Raw genomic sequence first — 10,657 nt, forward strand, 5'->3', positions numbered from 1 at the left:
GCACAGTTATAATTATACACGTTTTACCTCTCTAATTACCTTGTATCTAAGCCTCAGCAGACTGCCCCCTTATTTCAGTTCTTTTGACAGACTTGCATTTTAGCCAATCAGAGCTGTCTCCATGGTAAATTCACGTACATGAGCTCAATGTTATCTATATGAAACACATGAACTAATGCCCTCTAATGTTGAAAAACTATCGAAATGCATTTAGATTAGATGCGGCCTTCAAGGTCTAAGAAATTATCATATGAACCTCCTAGGTTTAGCTTTCAACTAAGAATACCAAGAGAACAAAACAAAATTGGTGATAAAAGTAAATTGGAAAGTTGTTTAAAATTACATGCCCTATTTGAAACATGAAAGCTTTTTTTGGACTTGACTGTCCCTTTAACAAAAGAGAGCAGGCTAACAATATTTTTGGTGTAAGTCTCTGTATGATGTCATTTGGTATAACAATGCTTCAAGACCTACATTAAGATCAAACTGAAACTCCTAAAAAAGACTTCACATCTAAAGAAAAGACAAACTAAGATTTGAATATTTATGTAATCAAATGGCTAGCTCTATGAACAGGCTGGTCCATTGAAAAGCATCACAGTGTATTGCAGACATGTTTATTAGTACCGAAACTGTGGTACGAACAACATTTTCAGATACGAAGGTTTTGTTACCATGACATCATCAAGTTCCACCTAATTTTTCATGTCTCTGTACAGTACTATTCAATGTCATGTGAAACTTGGCCGCACACATCCTACATTGAGGGCGAAACCAGTTATCTTATGAAAACATATTGAGCAAACAAAGTAGGAGAGGAAAGTGCTGGTGATAGCCGTCCTTGTGAAGGGGACTCAGTGTACAAGCAGCAGCAGAGAAAGTCAGCAGGGCATCTTCCACAGCTCTCAGCCATGTCGGTGACTATGTGTCAAACTATGGGCTTTGTTATCTCAGCAATTGGCTTTGCTGGGATCATCGCAGCCACTGGACTGGACATGTGGAGCACACAGGACCTCTATGACAACCCAGTAACTGCTGTCTTCAATTACCAGGGTTTATGGAGAAGTTGTGTAAGAGAGAGCTCTGGGTTCACAGAGTGTCGACCCTACTTCACCATCCTTGGGTTGCCAGGTCATTCCACTTTACCATGTTATCATTTTTCTTTTTATCCCTTTCTGTGATTAGCTGATTAAATGCATTATAAATCAATATAATATATATATATATATATAAATATTTATACATAGAAATTGTATACATATATTGTATATACTGTGTGTGTGTATGTATATATATATATATATATATATATATTATATATACTGTGCATATATATATATATATATATATATATATATGTGTATATACATAAATTGTATGCATATATTATATATATATTATAACAAAATATTATATATATATATTGTATATACTGTGTGTATATAGAACACTTACTCGTGGACTTTTGGACTTTTGTTAAATTTTATTTTTAGATTTCTGTGTATGTTTGGCTGTTAATAGCTAGACAACTAAAGTGTCATACAGAGACAGATAGACAAACAGACCAAGATAGACAGACAGACAGATAGTTAGATAGATAGATAGATAGATAGATAGATAGATAGATAGATAGATAGATAGATAGATAGATAGATAGATAGATAGATAGAAAAAATAAATTCAGCCAGAAAAAAAAGTATTTGTTTACTTCTAAAATGTGGCAATAATTTTACAACAAATCCCTGTCATGTTTTTACAATAAAATAAAAAAGCACATAAAAACAATTTGAATAATTTAATTTAAATAATATTTGTAACCATATCAAACCATAGCAAAATGACGTATCTACAAAAAATCCCTTTGATGGTAAATATATATATAAAAAAGATAAAGATAATAATAGTTTCAGAAGAATTAATATCCTTTTGTAACATAAATATCAGGTTATATATATTTTTTTATATATCATTGGAATAAATATGTCTGAAAAATAGAATTACCAATGCTTCAAAATGTAAGATACATTTTTCTAAAGTATTTACGTTTCAGGTTTTTTTTTATTTTTTTTATTATATTTATTACTGAAAATATATTACCACACTTACTAAGTGTAATATTTAATTTTTAAATATTTTACATTCGTTCTAATCTTTCCTTTGCCTTGGGAATGGGGACAGTTCTGAGACTTGATTGCAAAATAATCAAACACTTCTGCATATCTCTTTAAATGCTCTAGTGTTTGAGTGGAATTCCAAGAGTCTAGAAAGTGCTTAATAAGTTTGGATATCCAGTGTTTTTGGGATCTGTTTAAAAGGATACGAAACTCAATTTTTTCCTTTCATAATTCAGATAGATCATCAATTAAACAACTTTCTAATTTAATTATATTATCAGTTTTCTTCATTTTTTGGTAGCTTGTGTTGAAGAGCAGGGATGTATGCTTAGGAGCCGGCCCATTTCTGGAGCACTTTATGGCAGCCGTTTTGCAAGAATGTTATCAATTTACAAGAGCACTAGATGGGAGCACTATTTCCTGCCATGCAGTGTTTCAGATTCCTACCTAAGTATCTCTTCAACATAGAAAATCATGGGGGGAAAAAAGCTAATTTGATAATATGAGTAAATTGGAAACTTTTTAAAAATATCACAAAATAACATTTTTGCTTTTCATATCCCTTTAAATATTATATAAAGTTGTCCTGCTACTAAATATTAGGAAACGTACGCAAGCACACATTGCAGCAATGTTTTATTCACTTCACAAGCTTTATTTTCGTTGAAGATATAAAAAAATACTTTTCAGTTTGTGAAAGTTAAGTTGTTCTACACCAATTTAAATATAAAATATTTTTTATGAGTGTGGTTTTGTTTGTATATGTGCTAAATGGACATGAGAGCCAATTTTGTTCTTTCGGGATTTAGAAAGAACATGTAATTTCAAACAACTTTCCAATTTACTTCTATTATCTAATTTGCTTCATTCTCTTGATATCACTTGCTGAAAAGCATATCTAGATATGCTCAGTAGCTGCTGATTGGTTGCTGCACCTAGAGGCCTTGTGTGATTGGCTCCCCATGTGCATTGCCATTTCTTCAACAAAGGATATCTAAAGAATTGAGCAAATTAGATAATAGAAGTAAATTGGAAAGTTGTTTAAAATTGCATGCCCTATCTGAATCATGAAAGTTTAATTTTGACTAGACTGTCCCTTAATCTATATTCCAGTAAATGTCACACCCACTGTAACCTCTTATCAGATCATAACCTTGTACTCACCATCTCAATAATGATATCCAAATTTTTATAGTTTATAGCTCATTTCAATGATGATAAAACATCTTTAACAATGAGTTGATGGTTATAATAAATTGGGAAATTTGAAAATGGAGTGGGCTCCTTGACTTAAAGGGACAAGAAACACATTGAGATTTTTATATAAAACATTTATTTTTGCTCAAAGTTAAAGTCAATCCTAGCATTTTACAAATAAAGGGCACTTTCATTCATAAAGTATAATATACTTCATGTAGTAAGCTCCTTTATTTGTTTCAATCGATCGCTGTTCTTAGCTGCTACAGCAGCCCACGGCTAAAACATTTTTTGCTAAGAAAACGTCACCTCTTAGCAAAATTGTTTTTTAGCCGTGGGCTGCCGTAGCAGCTAAGAACGGCAATCGATTGAAACAAATAAAGGAGCTTTCTACATGAAGTATCTTATACTTCATGAATGAAAGTTACCTTTATTTGTTTCAATAGTCAATCCTAGCGTTTGTAAAATGCTAGGATTAACTTTTACTTTAAAGGGACAGTAATTCCCAAAATGTTCATTCATGATTCAAATAGTACATATAATTTACTTCTATTATCTTGTTATCCTTTGCTGAAGGGACAGCATTGCACAACTGGCAGCTAGCTGAACACATCAAGTTAGCCAATCACAAGAGACAAATATGTGCAGGCACCAATTTAGCAGCTAGCTCCCATTAGTGTAGGATATGTGCATATTCTTTTTCAACAAGGGATACAAAGAGAACAAAGCACATTTGAAAATAGAATTTAAATTAAAAGTTTCTTAAAATGAATGCTCTATCTGAATCATGCAAATAATTTTGACTTTTCTATCCCTTTAATAGAATAACTTTACATTATGCTTTCATCATTAATTTTGTTCTGTTTTCGTGTAATTTAGCTCTAACAATTGAGGAATTTCTAATTTCTCAGAACTAAAACTGCACCCTGCTGAAGGCTAAATCTGCTACATATGTCCCCTAATTTGCTTTAGCTGATAACACTTGCAAAATAATGTAGTTTCTACTAATAGTATGACCATATATGCCTTGTTACTTACATGATAAAGCCTAGATTGATGGGTGGAGTTTTGCTATTGATAAACAACTGCAGTAAAAAAGATGTCAATTTGTTTTAAAAATGTCTAGACTTGGCTGGCATGTTATTCTACAGCAAAACATCACAACTATCTTGTAATTAAAAGTTTTTATGGTACCTTTAAATGTAAATTAAGGTGCTAGCTCTCCACATTCATTAAAGGTGTGGCAAACCAGAACATCCTTAAATGAACCTGAGCTTTTGTTTTCAAAAGCAGAACACCCCTTATTCGTGGTCCAGGTGTGCTAATGCTTATCACTTATTTCCTTTTATTTGTACACCAATTATTTGCAACCCGCACCCTGCCAGTGAGTAATACATTTCAAATAGATTATTAATTTGCTTCTTATACAATATAAAAGTTATATGCTTTTTTTTTTTCTCTTTTTCATCAAACCTTATCGTTAATTTTGTTTGTCATTAGAAGGTCCAAAAAATTGGTAAATTGTCTGGTATTCCAAAGGTCACAATGCATTAATAATCTTTGAAAAAAGTTAGATTATTTTTTGAACGAACTACAAATGTGCTTATCAAATATTAAATTAGTCTGTTCTCTCTGCTCCAGTTAAAGGGATACTACTGAACCCAAGTTTTTCTTTAATAATTCATGTAGAGCATTTAATTTTAAGCAACTTTCTAATTTACTCCTATTATTATTTTTTCTTCATTGTCTTGGTATCTTTATTTGAAAAAAACAGGAATGTAAGCTTACAAGCCGGCCAATTTTTGGTTCAGATCTCTGGGTAGTGCTTGCTGATTGATTGCTACATTTAGATACCAATCAGCAAGCACTACCCAGGTGCTAAATAAAAAAAAATGGGCTGGATCCTAAGCTTATATTCCTGCTTTTTCAAATAAGGATACCAAGAGAACAAAGAAAAAATGATAATGGGGTAAATTAAAAAGTTTCTTAAAATTGCATGGTCTGTCTGAACCATGAAAGAAAAAATTGGGTTAAAAAATAACACCCAAAAAAAACTGTTGTGAAGAAAATATATAATCAATATAGAACAAGACATAAATTAATTTCCATCATAAGTTGAGTTACATACTGTATGATACAATTTGCTTTTATTGTCAGTCAATCTAAATATCATTTTCTTCACTTGCAGCGATGTTCCAAGCTGTCAGAGCACTGATGATTGTGGGAATTGTACTGGGCGCTATTGGCTTACTTATTTCAATATTCGCCCTGAAGTGTATCCGTATTGGTAACATGGAAGATTCGGCAAAGGCCAACATTACTTTAACCTCTGGGATCATGTTTATTTTAGCAGGTAAGAGTTACTCCCTTGTAGTCATCATTTTTTACAATTTTTTTGTTTTGTTCCATTGCAGTAGGGGTAATATGTATCCTTGAATAAACATATGTTTTTTTCTGATTTTAAGTCACAAATCAAAAGATCCACACGTAGACTTGAATGGTCTTTCCAGTCTCAGCACTTACCAATTATTTTTGCATCTTTTAAATTAGGGGTCACAATACTTTAGAAAAATGTACTAGTAATTTTTCTACAAAATATATAATTACAATATAAGCAGATTGTAGCAAATAAATAACTTGAAAAGATTTTTGAAAGAATAATGAATAACCCCAAAATTATTAAAACTGTATAGATTCCAGTACAAGCAAATCTAGGGAATAATTTAAAGTTCTCCTATTTTTTAAACATTAGTTACTTACTTGGGAAAGCTCTTCCAGTCCTCTTTAAAAAAGAGCCAAAGGTACCCATATACCTCAAGGGCTTCTCACTGCACTCCAAAAGTGCATTCATGTGAAATAGTACCATGCCAGTGTTGAACCGAGGGTGATTAAAAACATATTTACTGGTAGATCATCTAGCACTATTTTTTAATTTATACTTTTACATTTTTCATTGAGCATACTGAAAAATCGGACAACTTATATATTATTAATATTTAAAAATTTTCATTGATCATGCTGAAGAATTGTTCCATGAACATTTGTAGTTCATTGAATGAACAGTGTTTTTTTTTTTACAGAATTCCAAATTTAAATAGAAATTTTAAGGGAACGAGTATGCTGAGGTTTTTGCCTTTTTTAAAACAAAAACGAAATACGATATTGGCAATTTATTCAAACACCAACGTTGATCTTGGAGTATAGTGTGTACACACTGTGGATGACCTTGCTTGATTGCTAGGCAAGAATGTGCATAATACTTATTAAAGGGACAGTCTAGTCAAATTTAAACTTTCATTGGGTCAAATAGGGCATGCAATTTTAAACACCTTTCCCATTTACTTTTATCATCAAATTTGCTTTGTTATCTTGGTATTCTTTGTTGAAAGCTAAACCTAGGTAAACTCATATGCTAATTTCTAATCTCTTGACGGCCCCCTCTTACCTCAGTGCATTTTGACAGTTTTTAACAACTAGACAGTGCTAGTTTACATGTGCCATATAGATAACATTGAGTCAGTACTGATTGGGTAAAATAAGGGGGCAGTCTGCAGGGGTTTAGATACAAGGTAAAGCTGGGAAATAAGTAATAAAGGGATTATCTATCTTTTTAAACAATACAAATTCTGGAGTAGACGGTCCTTTTTATATAGATAACATTTTGCTCACTCCTGTGGAGTTATTTATGAGTCAGCACTGATTGGCTAACATTCATGTCTGTCAAAAGCACTGAAATAAGGGGGCAATCTACAGGGGCTTAGATACAAGGTAAAAACTAATAAAGGGATTATCTATCTTTTTAAACAATAAACATTCTGAAGTAGACTGTTCCTTTAATTATTATTCTCCAAATTAGATTAATGCTGGGACATACACAAGGTAACAATCTCAGCTTTAAAGTAAAAATGACAAAAGGTTGCCTTTCACTGCAAATGTTCTTGAAATAATGTGTTCTAAGCACATGTTGTTCCCCAATAATGTTAGTACATACATAGAAATTTAAAATAAACACCAGAGAACTTCAAATTCGACTTGAATCATTTTTGGATTATATATTTATTTAAAAAAACAAATGCTACTGGAAACATTATCACACATTTTGTGATACTGTTTTTATGCACATGGCTTCCCATATTCCAATAAGTCATGTATCCTGGCATCTAAATACTGGAACATCTGATGCATCACTGGTAATATGTGTGATCGTCATACATTAGTATTTGTGACTTGTCTGCATATTCTAGGGGAACCATTCACATAGGAAAAGTTATTCCAAGAAAAAAATGCTTCTAATCCTATTTGAAATAAACTACTTTGCATTTAAAATTTAAATTGCATGTACATTTACACTAACAAAAATGTATTTGCAAAAAATATATTATTAAAAAAAGAGCATCCTATTGATATGATATTGGTTGCTACTCTGGTAGTTGATGGATTAGATGTTTATATTGTTTTGTTCTTCTGTGTTCAGGACTCTGTTCTGTAATTGGGGTTTCTGTGTTTGCAAATATGTTGGTGACAAACTTCTGGATGACCACATCTAACATGTACTCCGGAGGAGCTATCAGTGGCATGGGGGGCATGGGAGGACTGCAGACTCTGCAGACAAGGTAACTAGTGTGTTGGTTATACATTTGATTTTGGTTTCTGAAGAACAAACCTAGTAGTTACTCACTGGGTCAGGTTCACTGACAGCCTCTTCATTGTCTTTAATCATTCCAGATCCTTTTCTATCACAGTTCCCCACCATCCATCATTCTGTAGGATAGTCACGGTTTGAAGGTTTTGTCCTCCTCAAAGCACCCCATTCCCTATGAATGGCTCAGTTAGACAGTGACCACTTAGTGACACTTTGGAACTGACCAAATACACCCAGGCTTTAACCCCCAGTTACCCTGAAACCATCCCAGATATTCCTCCCAGATACTATTGGGGGGATTGCTGGGGCTTTGTACTATGTTATTGTGCCCTTTCAATAAAGATCACATTCATTAGTGAATGTGCTCCATAGGTGAACTTAGGAACTGGTAAATTGGAATGTATGGAGAGGTTAAATAAACTTTTACTGACTAAAAAAATAAATAATCATAGGTATAGAATGTGCCAAAATAATAATTAACAAGATTTCCAAAATCATAGCTTACATAAATAATTTGAGATTTTAACCCTTTTTATTTCACTAGATATACATTTGGGTCAGCACTGTTCGTGGGATGGGTTGCTGGAGGTCTTACCGTGGTTGGCGGTGTAATGATGTGCATAGCATGCCGTGGACTGATGCCTGAGGATACAAGGTAAGTCATCTTAGAAATAGGTAGACATTGAATAACCTGTTCCCCACATTGCAGTTTATTTTATGACAACAGAAACTGTATTTGTCTACATATTATAGATCTTCAGTTCTAGAATTTACAGGGTAAGATTATTATATTTTCTTCAGTAATAGAAGCAAAAAGCAAAATTGTATGTTCACACATCTGAAGCACCCAGTCAAAAATGTGGGTGTTAAGTAACTGCTATGCAAAGATAAATATAATTATAGTTACTGACACTTTAAAAATACATAAATAAACCTCTTAATTATAAGGCATGGATATTAATGGGGATACTAAACCTGAAATTGTAGCTTTCATGATTCAGATAGACCATGCAATTTTAAGAAACTTTTTAATTTACTCCTATAATCAATTTGTCTTCGTTCTCTTGGTATCTTTATTTGAAAGCAGGAATGAATGTTTAGGAGCCGGCCCATTTTAGGTTCAGCACCTGGGTACTGCTTGCTGATTGGTGGCTTAATGTAGCCACCAATCAACAAGCGCTATCCAGAGTGCTGAAACAAAAATGGGCCAGCTTCTAAACTTTCATTCCTGCTTTTTCAAATAAAGTTACCAAGAGGAGGAAGAAAAATTGATCATTAGAAAGTTGCTTAAAATTGCATGCTCTATGCAAATTATAAAATATAAAATTTGGTTTTAATATCACAAACTTCTAAAAACAGAGATAATTTGCTTTATTATAAAAAAATAATTTAAATATAACTAGAATTTGTATTTCGATGTTAAAATTCTAAACATATTTCAAAACTTGATATATTAATAAATTTCCTTTTTTGTGTTGGGTGATTTTTCTTTTTTTATTCCCTTGGAAACCATTTTAATACAAAAAAAGCAATACATGTCATTTGTTGTGCTGCAAGGATGGTAAATTACTAGCACAATCAATACCCACTTCAGTAAACTGAATAACTAACTAAACATACTTTCAATATGTTTATGCAGGTATAAAGCGGTTTCCTATCACGTGTCTGCAAAAAGCCCTGGATATAAGACATCTGTGTATGAGGAGAAAAGCAAAAAATCTGCGTATAACGAGTCTCGACGCAGTGATGATGGAAAGAGTTACCCTTCAAAATATGATTATGTGTAACCTTTTTATGTATTGTGTTAGCAATAGCAAGTTTTATTGTATAAGGACCTATATATACCTAACAGCGCTATTAAAGGGACATGAAATACAATTTTTCAGATAGAGCATGTGATTTTAAGCAGCTTTCTCATTTACTTCTATTATCTAATTTGTTTTGTTTTTTGGTATACTTTGTTTAAAAGGATACCTTGTTAGGCCAAGAAGCTGCCTATTGGTGGCTGCGCAAATATGCCTCATGCTATTGGCTCATTCACTGCATTCAGTTAGCTCCCAGAAGTGCATTGCTGCTTCTTCAACAAAGGACACCAAGAGAATACAACATATTAGATAATTGAATTAAACTGGAAAGATTTTTAAAATTGTATTCTCTATCTGATTCATAAAAGTGACATTTTGGGTTTCATGTACTTTTAAAATAAAGTGACATCCATAGCTATAACCTCACATTGTAGAAACATGAAACAATGTGAAAGAATCATTGCAAAATGCATATGGGTCTTTAAGAATTTTTACCACCAGCATAACTATATACATTGACTCCTATTATATGCTATGTTTTAGGAATATTATTCTAAAATAGTGAAAGAGGTGAGCAACAGTCACCAAATACTGTATTTCCCACTAATTATGTTGTTGCACACAACACTAATTATGATTTGTTGAAATATTTTATATGTGTAACATATGAGGCCTATTTTCACATTATGCATTTTTCATTATTTCTAAGTTTAAGGTTCAAAATGAGTTACTGGTCTGTTAATCACATATATTAAGCCTTAGATTGTAAGTTAAGCGCTATTGATAGAACAGGGTGCGCTGTCAATATTGCTGGACTGAGCTAGGATTAGTGCGCAACCTGGTAAAACCAGAGAAGGTTTAGCAAGGCCGACATCTCTTTAGCGTTCCATAGAATTTCA

The 10,657-nt window shown here is 32.6% G+C and overlaps 1 protein-coding gene across 1 annotated transcript; it reads left to right on the forward strand.

Moving 5' to 3' along the window:
* Positions 1 to 911: 911 nt before the first annotated feature.
* Positions 912 to 9,740, forward strand: CLDN18 (claudin 18). The gene is made up of 5 exons (XM_053708960.1): positions 912 to 1,131; positions 5,500 to 5,664; positions 7,786 to 7,924; positions 8,498 to 8,608; positions 9,593 to 9,740. The coding sequence occupies exons 1-5, from the start codon at positions 912 to 914 to the stop codon at positions 9,738 to 9,740; spliced, it is 783 nt and encodes a 260-aa protein (XP_053564935.1).
* The last annotated feature ends 917 nt before the right edge of the window (positions 9,741 to 10,657 follow it).

This window comes from Bombina bombina, chromosome 4, assembly GCF_027579735.1.
Source record: "Bombina bombina isolate aBomBom1 chromosome 4, aBomBom1.pri, whole genome shotgun sequence".
NCBI classification, from domain to species: Eukaryota; Metazoa; Chordata; class Amphibia; order Anura; family Bombinatoridae; genus Bombina; species Bombina bombina.

Coding starts and splice junctions, on each gene's coding strand:
- CLDN18 (XM_053708960.1), top strand. CDS start 912: ATGTCGGTGACTATGTGTCAAACTATGGGCTTTGTTATCTCAGCAATT. Junction 1,132..5,499: donor CACCATCCTTGGGTTGCCAG/GTCATTCCACTT, acceptor CTTCACTTGCAG/CGATGTTCCAAGCTGTCAGA. Junction 5,665..7,785: donor GATCATGTTTATTTTAGCAG/GTAAGAGTTACT, acceptor TTCTGTGTTCAG/GACTCTGTTCTGTAATTGGG.